Below are 17,576 nucleotides of genomic sequence, written 5' to 3'. Positions count from 1 at the left end.
TGAAACAATCATCCATGCCTTTGTTTCCTCCAGCAATATTCCAAGGTTTTCATGGCCGTTCTCCCGTCTTACACCCTACATGAACATGAATTCATCAAAAACTCTGCTGCCTGTATCCGAACCCCCAACAGGTTCCGTTCACGTACCTCCCCGTGCTCGCTGACCTACATTGACTCCCAGTCTGGCAACGCCTCGATTTAAAAAATCTCATCCTTGTTTTTAAATCTCTCCATGGCCTCACCCTCCCTATCTCTGTAACCTCCTCCAGCCCTACAACCCTCAGATATATTTGCTCCCCGAATTCTGGCCTCCTGCGCATCCTCGATTTTAAACTTTAAGATGCTCCTTAAAAACGACCTCAGTCCGAATGGGCTCAATTTTTCCCAATTATCTGCGCCGTTTTTTTGGCGTGCACCATTTTTTTTTGAAGTAAATTAAAATCTCCAAGTTTCCCCAAAGTTTTGCGCTCGCATAATTCACTTCGGTAGGACTTTTTTAGGCTACGATCCTTTTACATCATTGGGGGCGTAACCTGCCACCCGCACCAATTCTGGCCATTTAAGCAAGTTTGGCCAACTACGATTTACTCCAATTTTTCTGAAGACAGCATATGTGACCGCTCTGGAAAAACCTTCCGTGCGGTTTACAAAATCAGCCCAGGTAAGAGAATCAGCACAGAAGATCCAGTCCCACGGCCGAGACAGCAGCAGGATAGGTGGAGAGAGTGGAGAGGGTGGGGGCGAGGAGAGAGGGGAGAGGAGAGGGGGATGGGGGGAGGGGGCAAGGCCTTTTGGCCAGGTTTAGCAATGGCACCCGGCACCGGGAGGAGGGAGGCCTTTCAGCCAGGGTTAGTAGTGGCACCCGGCAATGGCAGGGGAGAGAGGCCTTTCGGCCAGGGTTAGGAGCGGCACCAGCTCCGGGAGGAGGGTGGAGGGAGGCCTTTTGGACCGGGTTAGCAGCTGCACCTGGCACCAGGAGCCGGGGGCGGGGGGGAGAATAGACTTTTGGCATAAATTCTTTAATAATTTCATGCTGGTAAGCTGCTGCAATGTGCAAGGCACTTGTGCAGGTTGCTGTGAGCTGGCCAGAATGTGTTGTATGTTTCACTTTCCAGCCTCAGCCTGCAGTGTGTCGCTCGTTACCTTGGCAACCTGATCTTGTTGCCGTAGATCTTAGGCTCCACTCGCAAAGCTAAAGGACAAGCAAGGCAGCGCCAAAATTAACAATTCAAATGGAGAAAGTTGGATTTTTTTTGGGCGTAGTTGGGCCCCCAAAAGAAATGGGCGTAACTCTTCAAGTATGCCAAAAAACGGCATTGGGGAAAATTGAGCCCAATATCTCTTTATGTGGCTCGATGTCAAATTTTGTTCGATAATGCTCCTATGAAGCTCCTTGGGACATTTTACAATTAAAGGCACTTTATAAATGCAAGTTGCTATGGTAGTAGTAAAATGAGAGCCCCATCGGTTTAGCTCAATTGTGCATAATTGTTATAAATACTTCCAACAATCTGGATGACAACATTACCTTTTGTGAAGTAAATCATTAGTACTGTCAATTTGAATTGACCAGTAATTTTACAGGTTTTATATGAATTCAGGATAGATTTGGCCTGATGAGAAGCGTATAGTATTACTCGGCCTTGAAACACTGCTCCTCCTGGCCCACAAGCAGTGCTGTACAGGCACTTACCTTCTCCCCGGAGCTGTCCTCGCCTTCTTTCAGCTGCAGGGATTCCCGAGGCACGGAAAACTCGTCCGGCCACTGTAAAACCTGCCAAGCAGGTTAAATTAGAGACTGCCAGCCTCATTAAAATATTAAAATTACCAATCTGCATCCTGGGAGTGGGCTGGCTGTCCACACTTTATCCCGCCTCCGTTAAATCCGGAAGTGGAGTGGTTGTCGGTGGTTTTGGGTCAGGTTGCAGATTTTAAAAATTTTACCATTTTACCAAACACAAACCCACGTGTTTTTGGGTGTTAAAGTTCAACCCGGCACCGTTTGCAGCAAAACTATAATTATTTGGATTTGGAGCTTTGCACACTTGGAGAGAGCTTGGCTTTTCCTATCTGCAGTATAACTTGTGTCTGCTGGCTCTGAATCACTCTACGGAAGTTCCAGGTCAAGCCTGCACTTCAAATCTTTCCTTTAGCTGCAACTTAAAGAAGGGTAACTTTGAAGCTATGAGGCGTGAATTGGCTAGGATAGATTGGCGAATGATACTTAAGGGGTTGACTGTGGATGGGCAATGGTAGACATTTAGAGACCGCATGGATGAATTACAACAATTGCACATTCCTGTCTGGCGTAAAAATAAAAAAGGGAAGGTGGCTCAACCGTGGCTATCCAGGGATAGTATTAAAGCCAAGGAAGTGGCATACAAATTGTCCAGAAATAGCAGCGAACCTAGGGACTGGGAGAAATTTAGAACTCAGCAGAGGAGGACAAAGGGTTTGATTAGGGCAGGGAAAATGGAGTACGAGAAGAAGCTTGCAGGGAACATTAAGGCGGATTGCAAAAGTTTCTATAGGTATGTAAAGAGAAAAATGTTAGTAAAGACAAACGTAGGTCCCCTGCAGTCAGAATCAGGGGAAGTCATAACGGGGAACAAAGAAATGGCAGACCAATTGAACAAGTACTTTGGTTCAGTATTCACTAAGGAGGACACAAACAACCTTCCGGATATAAAAGGGGTCAGAGGGTTTAGTAAGGAGGAGGAACTGAGGGAAATCTTTATTAGTCGGGAAATTGTGTTGGGGAAATTGATGGGATTGAAGGCCGATAAATCCCCAGGGCTTGATGGACTGCATCCCAGAGTACTTAAGGAGGTGGCCTTGGAAATAGCGGATGCATTGACAGTCATTTTCCAACATTCCATTGACTCTGGATCAGTTCCTATCGAGTGGAGGGTAGCCAATGTAACCCCACTTTTTAAAAAAGGAGAGAGAGAGAAACAAGGGAATTATAGACCGGTCAGCCTGACCTCAGTAGTGGGTAAAATGATGGAATCAATTATTATGGATGTCATAGCAGCGCATTTGGAAAATGGTGACATGATAGGTCCAAGTCAGCATGGATTTGTGAAAGGGAAATCATGCTTGACAAATCTTCTGGAATTTTTTGTGGATGTTTCCAGTGAAGTGGACAAAGGAGAACCAGTTGATGCGGTATATTTGGACTTTCAGAAGGCTTTCGATAAGGTCCCACACAAGAGATTAATGTGCAAAGTTAAAGCACATGGGATTGGGGGTAGTGTGCTGACATGGATTGAGAACTGGTTGGCAGACAGGAAGCAAAGAGTAGGAGTAAATGGGTACTTTTCAGAATGGCAGGCAGTGACTAGTGGGGTACCGCAAGGTTCTGTGCTGGGGCCCCAGCTGTTTACATTGTACATTAATGATTTAGACGAGGGGATTAAATGTAGTATCTCCAAATTTGCGGATGACACTAAGTTGGGTGGCAGTGTGAGCTGCGAGGAGGATGCTATGAGGCTGCAGAGTGACTTGGATAGGTTAGGTGAGTGGGCAAATGTACGGCAGATGAAGTATAATGTGGATAAATGTGAGGTTATCCACTTTGGTGGTAAAAACAGAGAGACAGACTATTATCTGAATGGTGACAGATTAGGAAAAGGGAAGGTGCAACGAGACCTGGGTGTCATGGTACATCAGTCATTGAAGGTTGGCATGCAGGTACAGCAGGCGGTTAAGAAAGCAAATGGCATGTTGGCCTTCATAGCGAGGGGATTTGAGTACAGGGGCAGGGAGGTGTTGCTACAGTTGTACAGGGCCTTGGTGAGGCCACACCTGGAGTATTGTGTACAGTTTTGGTCTCCTCACTTGAGGAAGGACATTCTTGCTATTAGGGAGTGCAGCGAAGATTCACCAGACTGATTCCCATGATGGTGGGACTGACCTATCAAGAAAGACTGGATCAACTGGGCTTGTATTCACTGGAGTTCAGAAGAATGAGAGGGGTCCTCATAGAAACGTTTAAAATTCTGACGGGTTTAGACAGGTTAGATGCAGGAAGAATGTTCCCAATGTTGGGGAAGTCCAGAACCAGGGGTCACAGTCTAAAGATAAGGTGTAAGCCATTTAGGACCGAGATGAGGAGAAACTTCTTCACCCAGAGAGTGGTGAACCTGTGGAATTCTCTAGCACAGAAAGTAGTTGAGGCCAATTCACTAAATATATTCAAAAGGGAGTTATATGAAGTCCTTACTACTCGGGGGATCAAGGGGTATGGCGAGAAAGCAGGAATGGGGTACTGAAGTTTCATGTTCAGCCATGAACTCATTGAATGGCGGTGCAGGCTAGAAGGGCTGAATGGCCTGCTCCTGCACCTATTTTTCTATGTTTCTATGTTTCTATGTTTCTAACTAATTTGGGGAGATTCTTACTTCTTGTGAAAGATTCTCTGTGTAACTTTTAATAAACAAAAACAGTCCCGAGCAATCCTGATCTTTCACAGAGCAGAGCAATTCTCTTTGCAAGTGAAGCAGCTTAAGGCGGATGAATATTTGATTCATGCAATTTATCTATTATGGCAAATACAACTGTGAGGGAATGCAGATTTACGGTATGGTGATTTCCGTACTGAAACATTATTCTTCAGTGTTTTCCAGCCAAAGAGGTCATACCGGGAAGAGTTATGGTAATGGAATTTTCCCCTCAGGATAATACTCAACAATAACAATTTTTCAACAATGTAAATACTATCATCATAAAGTTTTAAAATCTTCTTGTTGATTTTTTTTCTGAATTGCCAATTCATTATTGCTCATTGATTGCCGTGTCTCAGTTGGCAATTTGCACTTCACAACAGCAATGTAAAACATTTTTTGTGATGATTTTTCTTTGTTGCCATAGGAAATCAATATACAACAGCAAACGCTTCTCAATGTCTTCAAACAGGGGTAGCGGCAACAACAAAGACATTGCCTTCAACATAGGAGCAGGAGTAGGCTAGTTGGCCTCTCGAGCCTGCTCTGCCATTAAGATCATGGCTGATCTGATCTTGGCCTCAACTCCACTTCCCTGCCCGTTCTCCATAACCCTTGACTCTCTTATCATTCAAGAATCCTTGACTCCCTTATCGTTTAAAAAAACATCGCAAGGCATTTCACAGATATGTGTATGAAAAATGGCTGCCAAGCCAAGGAAGAAGAGAGTGTGGTGGGGGAAGAGCGGGCGGGGGGATGTAGGAACAGGAGTAGGCCATTCAACCCTCCCTCGAGTCTGTACCACAACCAAAAGTTTGTATGGAGAGATGGGTCTTAAGGAAGTTTTTAAAGAAAGAGAAAGAGTTGATGAAGTCTTGGGTTTCAGTGGTGGAAGGGCTGAGGTCGGGGCAAGACAGGCAGTGTTGCAGACAATTTTCCTCCTAAGTTACGCGGACACACACCACTTGAGAGGACCGGCGTAGGCTGCTCTCCAGCTGTCGCCACTGGAAAATACCGGACAAATTTAAAGGGATTGCACATGAAGAAAAATAATTGGAGGGAACTTGCAGGTGGGAAAGTATGTCAGACAAGCAGAGGTGAAGAGATATGGTGGACAGGTAAAACTGGGTGTTTTTCATATACAGAAAGAAGCTAACTGTGTGTCTGCAGATGATATCGAGTGGCAGCATGTAAATGAGGAAGAGGTGTGAGAATTGGAGAAGAAGCCATTGCTGGAGAAGCTCTGACCTTGTTTATAAATGTAACCAAGAGAGGGCAGTGCCACAGATCTGGACAATGGAGGCATGCAAGAAGAATGGCATGGCTGACTATGTGGAGGTTGGTTGTGTTAATACGATTAGAAACGGGATAATGCAAGAATGACCTCCTTGTGTGCTGCAACCATTCTATGATTCGATGATTCTTAGACAGTTTGGTGAGGCAAATTTAGACATCATATTCCTACACAAAGGCTGGATGGTAAATACCAGATGGTTACTTGATGAGGAGTAAAAATGTAGGGGTTAAGGATTAATTTGGTGCCCTTGATTGTCAGAGTATTAATTCCACTGTTCTGACATTTATTGGGAGCTCATGGTCAGGATTTGAATCTCAAAACATCTTTAGAGGCACTGTTAAACTGTGATTAATTTTTTAAAGATATAATTTAATTTGTTGACTTGTAAGTGGCTTGCACTATTAAACTGGGGTTAACCTGTAAAACAACTAAACCAACTAAGCACAATTAAGTGAATTGAATTCTTGCCGAAAATCAAGAATGAAAGAACCTGTGCATGTTTTAAGTTATGCTTGCTGATATATTCATGTGTATAACTGCCTATGGATTAAAGGGTTATTTACTACTAGTACCCTGCAGAGTTATCTGCCAAAAAGGGAGTGGAGCTAGTTACCATAAACAGCTTAGAAATCCAAAGCACTATGTGAAAGTTTAATTGGAATGGAATCATGCTGTGATAAAACGATATTCCTGTCCAAATCCCACACTTGGTTCAATATTATATGAGATCACTATAATCAGGAATTGACTCGATACTTGAGAAGAATGATTTTAATGGGGGATTTGAACTTTCATATAGATTGGGATAAGCAGAATAGCTCAAGTCAGAAAAGGTAGTGAATTTCTTGACAGTGTTTAGGATAGTTTTCTGCAACAATATGTCCAAGAACCAACAAGGGGACAGGCAATATTCAATTTAGTATTGAACAATGAGCCAGAATAAGTTAACAGCCTAATAGTGCGTGAACATTTCTATAATAGTGATCATAATATGATAGAGTTCAATGTTGTGTTTGAAAGGGAGAAATGCAAAACAGCTACTCAGGCCGCAATTTTGCCAATGCTCAGTGGACCTGATTGGTGGTGGGTCAGCTGTGAAATTTAAATTGATTGAAAGTGGGTTCCAAACATGCACTTCTGCAGTTCACGATGTCGGGTCTGCCAGTGCTGAGCAAAGCCGAACGACAACGGCGTGGGACCCAATTGAAATCATTAGTGGCTTGTTTACAACCACTTAACAATACTTTTTTCCCCCCCCCAGTTTTTTAACTTTCACAGGTCTCCCACAGGTTTCCCTCTAACCTAAACCTCGTCAGTGAAGCTGAGGCGAGAGATCAGTGGCCATTGAATCAGCTGATAAGGTGACAGCTTCAAATGTCAACTCAAAGCTCCCAGCTGATTCAGATATCTTCCCTTAAGAACGAGCATCTCTAAACTGCATTTCCACTACTGATTCAGGATGCTGAAAGTCTTTACACAAGTCTCCATACAATCTGACGTTATTACCTCTCCACCATTGACAGATCGCTTCTGTCATCTCTACTTCACCTGCCATTTATTTCATCAGCATGGGTGCACATTATACTCTCTTATCTTGGTCCTCAAAATCTGACCATGATCAGCCCAACACCAGCATCACCAGGCACACCAGCAACACCAACAACTACACCAACCTTCTCCGTAATCATAAGATCAGCACTCAACCACATTGATGCCCAGGACGCCAGAGATGGCCTCACCATGGTCACAATTACTTCACTTGTCGCTGCACACTATGGCTGCCACATGATATTCCAGGTGGGAACCACCCCACACCAACAACATAAAGCATCCTTACAATGTCCAAGCCATTCTTTTCACACACATCAGCATTATGGAGGGTACCGTTATGTCTCACCATTCACTGCAACTCACTAAGTCACTTCCAAAGGTGCACATAAATCTATCCAAGAACGCAAAGTGTTGAATATAAAGATTTCAATATTTGATAGCACATTATCAAAAACTTCACATGAACATTGGCTAAAACATACAAGTGCCGATCCTTGTGTGTTGTTAGTTGGTATGATTGGACTAGGATGAGGGGGAGTGTGAGTGGCAGCTAGTGAGATAAGGAAATTATAATGTAGATAGAGAGGGATGGGTGGAGGTTTTGTTTTGTTTCTGAACAAGTGTTGAATTACTGTTCAGATGTAAAAGTGGAGGAAAATAGCAGTGACAATGATTCCTATTGTCAATGATTCCTATTAAGTTGGAATTTGTAAATAATAGGAATCCCTTAAACTCCTTTCTGACTACAAGAGTCAAAAGTGCATAATTACTAAATCCCTAAAGTGTGCTTTTTCATCTGTGCATGTAATCACCAGAAATAAGGTTTAAGTTACCATTAGTTAGATAGTCAAATCACATAGCTTTAAAAACAAATTAAGATAAACTACCAGACAGGAAGCAGAGAGTCGGGATAAACGGGTCCTTTCCAGAATAGTAGGCAGTGACTAGTGGAGTGCCGCAGGGCTTAGTGCTGGGACACCAACTCTTTACAATATACATTAACGATTTAGATGAAGGAATTGAGTGCAATATCTCCAAGTTTGTGGATGACACTAAACTGGGTGGTGGTGTGGGCTGTGAGGAGGACACTAAGAGGCTGCAGGGTGACTTAGACAGGTTAGGTGAATGAGCAAATGCATGGCAGATGCAGTAAAATGTGGATAAATGTGAGGTGATCCATTTTGGGGGCAAAAACACGAAGGCAGAATATTATCTGAATGGCGACAGATTAGGAAAAGGGGAGGTGCAACGAGACCTGGGTGTCATGGTTCATCAGTCACTGAAAGTGGGCATGCAAGTACAGCAGGCGGTGAAGAAGGCAAATGGTATGTTGGCCTTCATAGCTAGGGGATTTGAATATAGGAGCAGGGAGGTCTTACTGCAGTTTTACAGGGCCTTAGTGAGACCTCACCTGGAATATTGTGTTCAGTTTTGGTCTCCTAATCTGAGGAAGGATGTTCTTGCTATTGAGGGAGTGCAGCGAAGGTTCACCAGACTGATTCCAGGGATGGCTGGACTGTCATATGAGGAGTTTAGAAGGATGAGAGGGGATCTCATAGAAATGTATAAGATTCTGACGGGACTGGACAGGTTAGATGCGGGAAGAATGTTCCCGATGTTGGGGAAGTCCAAAACCATGAGACATAGTCTTAGGATAAGGGGTAGGCCATTTAGGACTGCGATGAGGAGAAACTTCTTCACTCAGAGAGTTGTTAACCTATGGAATTCCCTGCCGCAGAGAGTTGTTGATGCCAGTTCATTGGATATATTCAAGAGGGAGTTAGATATGGCCCTTACGGCTAAGGGGATTAAGGGATGTGGAGAGAAAGCAGGAAAGGGGGAATGATCAGCCATGATCTTATTGAATGGCGGTGCAAGCTCGATGGGCCGAATGGCCGACTCCTGCACCTATTTTCTATGTTTCTATGTTTTAGTTGCAAGTTAAGTTGGTGGGAGTAAGGATGTGCAGGAGTAGGGAAGGGAAGTTAGAGTGATGGGGATGTGATGAGTGGCACAGAAGGACGAGGTTGTGTGTGACTGTGCAGTAACATTTTGTGATCTACTGAGATCATTGAAAGTTTGTGCCAGTGCAGCCTGGTCCTCCTGATGACATCCTTACTTGTGTTCTCCTGTGCAATGTGCAACCAGGCTGTGTTGGTCTCCTGGGGAAGTCTCTTCCACCCATTGGAAGGGAAGATAACCTCCCTGCATGCTGTGACTCCCTCCTTAGTGCCTAGGTGCAGCACCTCTGTGCAGTGCTTATCAGTGTTTGCAGCACCTCAATGCTGTAGAGCACTGACAACACAAATGTCAAAGTAAATAATGTTATCAGACCCGCTTCTTTTAATTGGCCAGAAAACTCGCTGGGTGGGCTTAACAAGCTCAATCAGGGGAAAGTCATGTCGGAGACTGCGATGGAGCCAAAAACAGGTCCGAGACCCACCACCGACATCATCCACCTCGGATCCACCGAGGTAGGGTAAATCACGGCCTAAGATTCTAGATTTAGTTAAGGCTGACTTCAATCTGATGAGACAGAGACTGTCCATAGTAAACTGGGCAAATCTGTCAAAGGTTAACATTACAGAAGATCAGTGGAAGATGTTCAAAATAAGAATTTGTGATAAAGAACCAGTTTCTACTCCGAAGGCACAAAAGCTCTACTTACCAAAAAAAACATGGACAATTAAAGAGGTAAGGGACGACATAAAACCAAAAGAAAAAGCATACTAAAATGCTTGGTGACTGGGAGAGATTCAAAGAACAACAAAAGGTGACAAAACAGATATAACTAGTTACAAAAAGGGAGTATGGAATGAACCTTGCAAAGGCTATCAAAATCAACACAATTTTATTTTGCAATTATATTAGGAAAAAGCGAGTGGTTAGGAGCAATGTGGGCCCTTGAAAATGGAGAATGATGATATTGTAAATGAAAATATGGAAATGGCGGACATGTTGAATAATTACTTTGCATCAGTACTTAGAGTAGAGGAAGAGTATAGCATGCTCGACAGTCCAAGAAAAACAATGTTACATTAGGGACAGGAACTCACCAAAATCAACATAAGCAAAATAACAGTAACAAAGAAAATAATGACACTAAAGACTGGCAAATCTCTAGGACCAGGTGGTTTCCATTGCAGGGTTTTAAAGGAAGTAGGTGAATACATTGCAGATAACCTAACTATATTCTTCCAGAGTTCTTTCGATTCAGGAACCATTCCTTTCGATTGGAAAGTTGCACATGTCACTCTGCTATTTAAGAAAGGTGAGAGAGGGAAACCAGGAAATTATAGACCAGTTAGCCTAACATCTGTTGTTGAGAAATTATATATTTAAGGATAGTGTGATTGAACACTTTGAAAGTTTTCAGCCGATCAGAGAGAGCCAGCATGGATTTGTACAAGGTAGATCAAGTCTAACAAAACGATTGAAGTTTTTGAAGAGGTGGCTAAAGTCGTGGACAGGGGAATGTCTATGGATGTTATTTATATGGGCTTCCAGAAGGCATTTGATAAAGGCCCTCATAAGAAATTGTTAGCTGAAGTTGAAGCCCATGGAATTGAGGACAAATTATTGGCCTGGTTAGGAAATTGTCTGAATGGCACTAAATATAGAGTAGGGACAATGGGCAGGTATTCTAATTGGCAGGATGTGACGAGTGGTGAGCTGCAAGAATCTGTGTTGGGGCCTCAACTATTCACCTTATTTATTAATGACTTAGATGATGAGATAGAAAGCCATAAATCCATGTTTCCCTATGACACAAAGATAGGTGGCATTGTAAGCAGTGTAGCTGGAAGTATAAAATTACAAAGAAATATTAATAGATTAAGTGAATGGGCAAAACTGTGGCAAATGGATTTCAATGTAGGCAAATGTGAGGTCAGCTACTTGCAACTTAAAAAGGATAGAACAGAGTACTTTCTAAATGGTAGAAACAGTGAAGGTCCAAAGAGACTTGGGGTTCCATGTACATAGTTCATTAAAATGATACAGACAGATACAGAAAATAATCAAAAAGGCTAATAGATTGTTGGCCTTTATATCTAGAGGACGAGAAACATAGAAACATAGAAAATAGGTGCAGGAGTAGGCCATTCGGCCCTTCGAGCCTGTACCACCATTGGATAAGATCATGGCTGATCATTCCCTCAGTACCCCTTTCCTGCTTTCTCTCCATACCCCTTAATTCCTTTAGCCGTAAGAGCCATATGTAACTCCCTCTTGAATATATCCAATGAACTGACATCAACAACTCTCTGCGGCAGGGAATTCCACAGGTTAACAACTCTCTGAGTGAAGAAGTTTCTCCTCATCTCAGTCCTAAATGGCGTATCCCTTATCCTAAGACTGTGTCCCCTGGTTCTGGACTTCCCCAACATCGGGAACATTCTTCCCGCATCTAACCTGTCCAGTCCCGCAGAATCTTGTATGTTTCTATGAGATCCCTTCCCATCCTTCTAAACTCCAATGTATAAAGGCCCAGTTGATCCAGTCTCTCCTCATATGTCAGTCCGGCCATCCCTGGAATCAGTCTGGTGAACCTTCGCTGCACTCCCTCAATAGCTAGAATGTCCTTCCTCAGATTAGGAGACCAAAATTGAACACAATATTCCAGGTGAGGCCTCACCAAGGCCCTGTACAACTGCAGTAAGACCTCCCTGCTCCTATACTCAAATCCCTTAGATATGAAGGCCAACATTCCATTTGCCTTCTTCACCGCCTGCTGTACCTGTATGCCAACTTTCAATGACTGATGAACCATGACACCCAGGTCTCGTTGCACCTCCCATTTTCCTAATCTGTCACCATTCAGATAATATTCTATCTTCGCGTTTTTGCCCCCAAAGTGGATAACCTCACATTTATCCACATTATACTGCATCTGCCATGCATTTGCCCACTCACCTAACCTGTCTAAGTCACCCTGCAGCCTCTAAGCGTCCCCCTCACAGCTCACACCGCCACCCAGTTTAGTGTCATCTGCAAACTTGGAAATATTACACTCAATTCCTTCATCCAAATTATTGATGTAATACAAGGGGTTGGAAGTTATGCTACAGCTATAAAAAATCCACACTTGGAGTACCATGAGCGGTTCTGGGCACGGGAAAGCTTACAAAAACTAGAGTTTTATTCCACGAATTTAAAAGAATAAGGGGTGACTTGATTGAAGTTTTTAAGATATTCAGGGGAACTTATTGTGTTCCTAACACAGATGAGACTACACACAGTGAGGTTAAAGTAACAGTGACCTCAGTCTTTATTAAGACACTCCAGAGTGAGGAACAGGCCTTAGGGGCCAGCTTATATACAGTGCTCCCAAGGGATGTTGGAATCCCTTGGGACTTCAGGAGATGCACTCCCTGGTGGCGGAACATGGGATTGCATGCTTTACAGATATACAACAGAACTGATATGGTAGATGGAGAAAAACTATTTCCACTGGTTGGGGATTGTAGGACGAGGGGGCAGCGTCGAAAAGTTGGAGCCAGGTCTTTCAGGAATGAAGTTAGGAAAGTGGTAGAAGTTTGGAACACTCTTCCGCAAATGGCAATTGAGGCCAGGTCAATTGTTCATTTTAAGTCTGAGGTTGGTGGACTTTTGCTAACGAAAGGTATTAAGGGATATGGGGAAAATGCGGGTATATGGAGTTAGGTCGCATGTCATCGTGAAGCAGGTGAAGGATTGTGTCAAACTTTTGAGGACAGCCGAATTTGAGGAGGATGCTCCACAATCCCTCACAGTTGACGGTGTGAAAGGCCTTTGTGAGGTGAAATGAAGGCCATGTACAAGGGTTGGTGCTGTTCCCTGCATTTCTCTTAGATTTTCCGTGTAATAAAGATCTATAGGCAATTGAATTGCCGTGTCTCTCTGTCATGCTGGCCCATCGCCCACTTGAATCATAAATTAGTTAGGTTGACAGGAGTACAGTGTTTTACAACCTGGATAAAGCTCATGTGTTCTGGAATAGGAGAGTTCATCTCAAAAACCAGCACAGACTACTTATTTTGTGTACTACCTGGAATGAACATTCATTCTGATGCGGTAGCTCGCCAACAGAGCTTAGTATTCCTGATGCTGAACATTGGGGTAATCGAATCTACGTAGATGACATCATGACAGGTAGCCGCTGCTGGTCTGAACATTTTGCAAACTGAGGCATGTATTCGGGTAACTAAGGCATGCTGGTTAATGGTAGCCATGAGGAAAGGACAGTGGTGATGTACCCTAATGTGATATATGTGGTACATCGTTGGGTAGGATAGCTTTTTGCCATGACTCACAGGCCATACAAGAGTTAGAATCTCCCACCAACTACAAAGAGCTCAGGAGCTTTTAGATTTGTGAACTGCTCCCACCAGGTTACAGAGGAATATGCTGCAATGGGCCAACATTTGAATAAACAATTAAAAGTAAAATACACTCTGGATCTAGCGTAATAGGCAATCTGAGGCCTGGAAAGAACTAAAATGAAGCTCAACAGTGCTCTCTGCCTGGCATGCCCTGACTGCCAAAACGAAGCCTATGTTGAGACAGGCTGTGCAGTGTTATACCATGAACGCAATCATCACCAAACTGGATTTCATACACACTAAGAAGGTTTAAGAGGGAAATGTGGCCAGCAGTGGAATCGTTGCATGGACACTGCTAATGCAAGGACTTCGGCTGGAAGTTTGACATGCTCTAGTGGAAAGAAGCAGGATGTTTTTTTGCCTCTGATGTTAATACCTCTCACTAAATTCACCGGATGGACTCCATTCAAGATGGTGACAAGTAGTCAGATGACCTAAATCTTACATTTCTGAGATGAGTCGATAGACACTAAAATCACTGCTGTTTTCATCGACCCCACTATTTAGAACAGTTACAACAACACTTGCAGGGAGATTTCGCATTTGCACGAGAAAAAAAGAATGCAGTTGGTAGGAAAGTTTATTATGATCAGAAAGCATATCAAGTACCATGAGAGGACAAATTCAGTATCGCCCATTTTGAGGTGTTAATCCTATCAGGGCGGTAACAATAGCGGCGCTTAAAAGTTTGCATTGTCTACTGCAAAATTATGGATTCTACGCCCCAAGAGGGAAGGGAGTGCTAAGTCAGTCGTTGCACAATTCTCTTCGCGCGGTGGAACCGAAAATTTCAGCGGTAAATTTAAAGCACGAATGCGCTTTGTGCGAAGGCTGCTATACATCCCGTGACAGCCGATTCTTCAAGGCGTGTTAAGATGAGTATGCACATGCGTAGTTCCAACTTCTCAGCCTGCTCAGAGTGGGAAAATGGAGGAGGAAGGAGGTCACCAGCGTGCACACCAGTTCTCGGTCACAGCCATCGATGCATTGCTGGAGGCAGTGGGGAGGCGGTGGAATGTGTTCCAACTTTCCAGTGGAAGTCGGCACTTTCCAAGAATCTTCAGGAGGTAATGGAGGAGGTGGCCCAGCACATCACTGCCAGGAACATGGTGGCCAGAACTGTGACACACTGTCGCAAGAAGTTCAACAACCTCACTCGGGTCGTCAGGGTGAGTACCATTTCTATTAATTTTGCAATGCTATAATGTGAACCTCATTGTTTCACATAATGTCAAGTCTTTGCAGTCCCCGATCCTTCACTATGTGCACCAGGCTATGGTCTTCACTGGTGAAGACACCATAAAAGTTCAGGCGAAGTTCAGCAGCCACATCCTGGCCATTCAAGCGGCGCTTACCTTGCTCTTCCCTACTCAGCCTGACCCGGTCTCGCACTATTGTTTCACTCTTGTTATGTGTTTCCAACACTTTAGCCTCATCCTTCATCTTAGGTGGTTGTCATCTAATCACTCCATTCACACAGCCGCTCTGCATAGCCATGCAGGTTCAAATGGAGATCTGCACACATCCATACAATAACAGCTATTCAACTATGGAAGTAGATGTAGCACACGATAAGCTGCTCACTCACGCTCAACTTTTGTGCTTGTTCTTGCAGTCGAAACTGGCATACAACAGGCGTGAGCAGAGGTGCACCAGAGGAGGGGAGGCTGACATCCAGGACCTCATGGAGGTGGAGGAGTGAGTGTCCGCCCACATGGGCATACCAGTTGGTGCAGCAGCGGAGCCCCCTGAGCACAGTGACGGTATGTTAATGCCCATTGTGTTTTATGTGAGACCCTTTACCTTTGAGACCACATGCCTTACCCCCTTTACAAAAAATGTCCAATACCACTTCCTTCTTCCCTTCCTACCCCCTCCCCTGCTGCTAATCACAGTTGTGTTGCTTTGTGCTTACAGATGATGAGCCAGAAGCGCAGCAGCCTTCCCGTGAGCTCACCACTTCAAATGATGGTGGAGTCGAGGAGGAAGGGGACTAACCATAGAGCCAGACCCTCCATCAGCAGCACTGAATACTGAGTGTGGACACCACCTCGGTGCAAGAGCCGATGTTCCTGGGTTTTGAAGATCCTGAGGCTCTGAAGATCCTGAGGCTCCTGCTCCCAGTGGCCTGCAGCAACACCTAGCATGAGGAGTAGCGTGGGGGCCAGTTCCCCAGAGGGTGAGTCGGCCCATGAGTCCTACTCCCAGGAACTCAGATGTGGATCTGGACTTGGAGGCTATGTTGAGAGAATCCATGGTAATGCACCGCGAGCTTATGGGTACATTGGCGAGGGTCCCGCAGAGCATGGATGCACGTGCTCAGAGGTTGGTGGAGGCCACCTCAAGCTTTGCCCATTCCTCTCAGCAGCCCAATGAGCCCATCCTTTCCTGGTTACAGGGGGAGATGGACTCAATGAATGACAGTGGAGTGCCAGAGGTAATGGTTGCCGTGGCAGCAGCTATCACATCACAGGCCGAAACCATGCAAGGCCTTCATGATATGATGCAGTCACTGGTTGCTGGCATTAACTCTCAGACTGCTGCATTTCAGATTCTGTGAGTCAGTCTCAGATAGATGCCATGCAATCACTGACTGTTGCCATGCTCTCCGTAGGCCCCACAGTTGAACAGAAAAGTGACGGTGACGAAGGAGGCCAGCAATCTGTACTCCCACAGATTGCTCCAGATGCTGAGGCTTCACCCCGTGTGGCATTGGGCTGCTGGAAATAGAGGATGCTCAAGATGACAGCATTCTGCCTCCCAACACTGCCTTTGCACCTGCCGCCGCCGATGCTGAGGCGGTGCAGTCCGCAGCCGGGCCTTCTAGGCCCAGATCTGGTCCAGGGTGTCCTGCTCGGCCATCTGTAGTGTCTGCCTTACAGACACAGCAGACCTCAAGCAGACTTGCTGCAGGCACTGTGGCCCCATTAAGGAGGAGCAGGAGAAAAGGGGTGTCAACTCGCTGAGCAAGTCTCAATAAAGGCTTTGCCGACCATGGACAGATGTCCTCATCCTGTAAATATTATTGTAAATATCGTTGCTGTTGTTTGATGTCTGCTATTGGTGTATAGGTCTGAGTCTAATATGGCACACGGAAGTTGGTGTGGAATTACAAATGGTAGGGGCATTTGTACACATATTGCTGAAGTTGATTGTGTGTTATGCTGTTTCAAGGGGCATTTGTTACATTTTCTTTTTGGGGAGGGGTTGTTGATATGTTGTTTGAGGCGAGACTTTTGATGCCGTTAATAAAATGTTAATTTGACCGTTTGCATTGCTATCTTGTGTATTAATGTACAATTTCACCGAGATGTGCCATTATCGTAGCGCAGTGCGGTCAATATCAGCTGCATCCGTCAGCTTCCTCCATTCTAGAGAATCAATGCATTATGAGCCGCTGACGTGTGACCCTTGAACCGGCAGCATTGCCATGCTGCCTCCTCCACGTCTGCTGCTCCTCCTCCTCGTGTGGCTGGGCCTTGGCAGGTCCTCTTCCTCTTCCTCCTCCTCCTGAGGTGGGGCTGCAATCGCCACTGGCAATGCCTGGGCCTTCATTATGGCCATGTTGTGCAGAATGCAGCACACCACAGTTAATTGCGACACCTGATGAGAACAGTATTAAAAGCTGCCTCCAGAGCGGTCCATGTAATGCAACCATGGAACTCTCAAATTCAAGTTGCTAGGACCCTATAAGGTCAGATAAATCTGCCGCTTCCAAGTAAGAGGTTCACGCACCGTGCTCTGTCGAAACGTTGCACTGACTCTGACCTCCGATCAACCCTGTTGCTCCTCCCTTCAAATGGACTCCAGCTATCGCCTAAAGAAGTTGGGACTGCCTGGTTTCTCTGGCATGTTAAGCGGCGGACGCTAAATGAGGCGGAGACACCTAATTTTGCGAGCAGGGCACTAGCGGGTTATTGCA

At 44.8% G+C, this 17,576-nt stretch overlaps 1 protein-coding gene across 1 annotated transcript in view; it reads right to left on the bottom strand.

The window, feature by feature from the left end:
- LOC139253819 (low-density lipoprotein receptor-related protein 1-like) overlaps positions 1 to 15,097 on the bottom strand; it is a 2,398,725-nt gene extending 2,383,628 nt beyond the window's left edge. Inside the window, exons 1-2 of the mRNA XM_070873585.1 lie at positions 15,010 to 15,097; positions 1,693 to 1,773 (exon numbers count right to left, since the gene is read on the bottom strand). Of these exons, the coding sequence (XP_070729686.1) occupies positions 1,693 to 1,773; positions 15,010 to 15,097 (169 nt within the window). The remainder of the gene's footprint in view (positions 1 to 1,692; positions 1,774 to 15,009) is intronic.
- Between the last annotated feature and the right edge of the window lie 2,479 nt (positions 15,098 to 17,576).

The sequence above is a fragment of the Pristiophorus japonicus genome, chromosome 3, assembly GCF_044704955.1.
Source record: "Pristiophorus japonicus isolate sPriJap1 chromosome 3, sPriJap1.hap1, whole genome shotgun sequence".
NCBI classification, from domain to species: domain Eukaryota; kingdom Metazoa; phylum Chordata; class Chondrichthyes; family Pristiophoridae; genus Pristiophorus; species Pristiophorus japonicus.
This window is presented reverse-complemented; position numbering and strand designations above follow the sequence as displayed.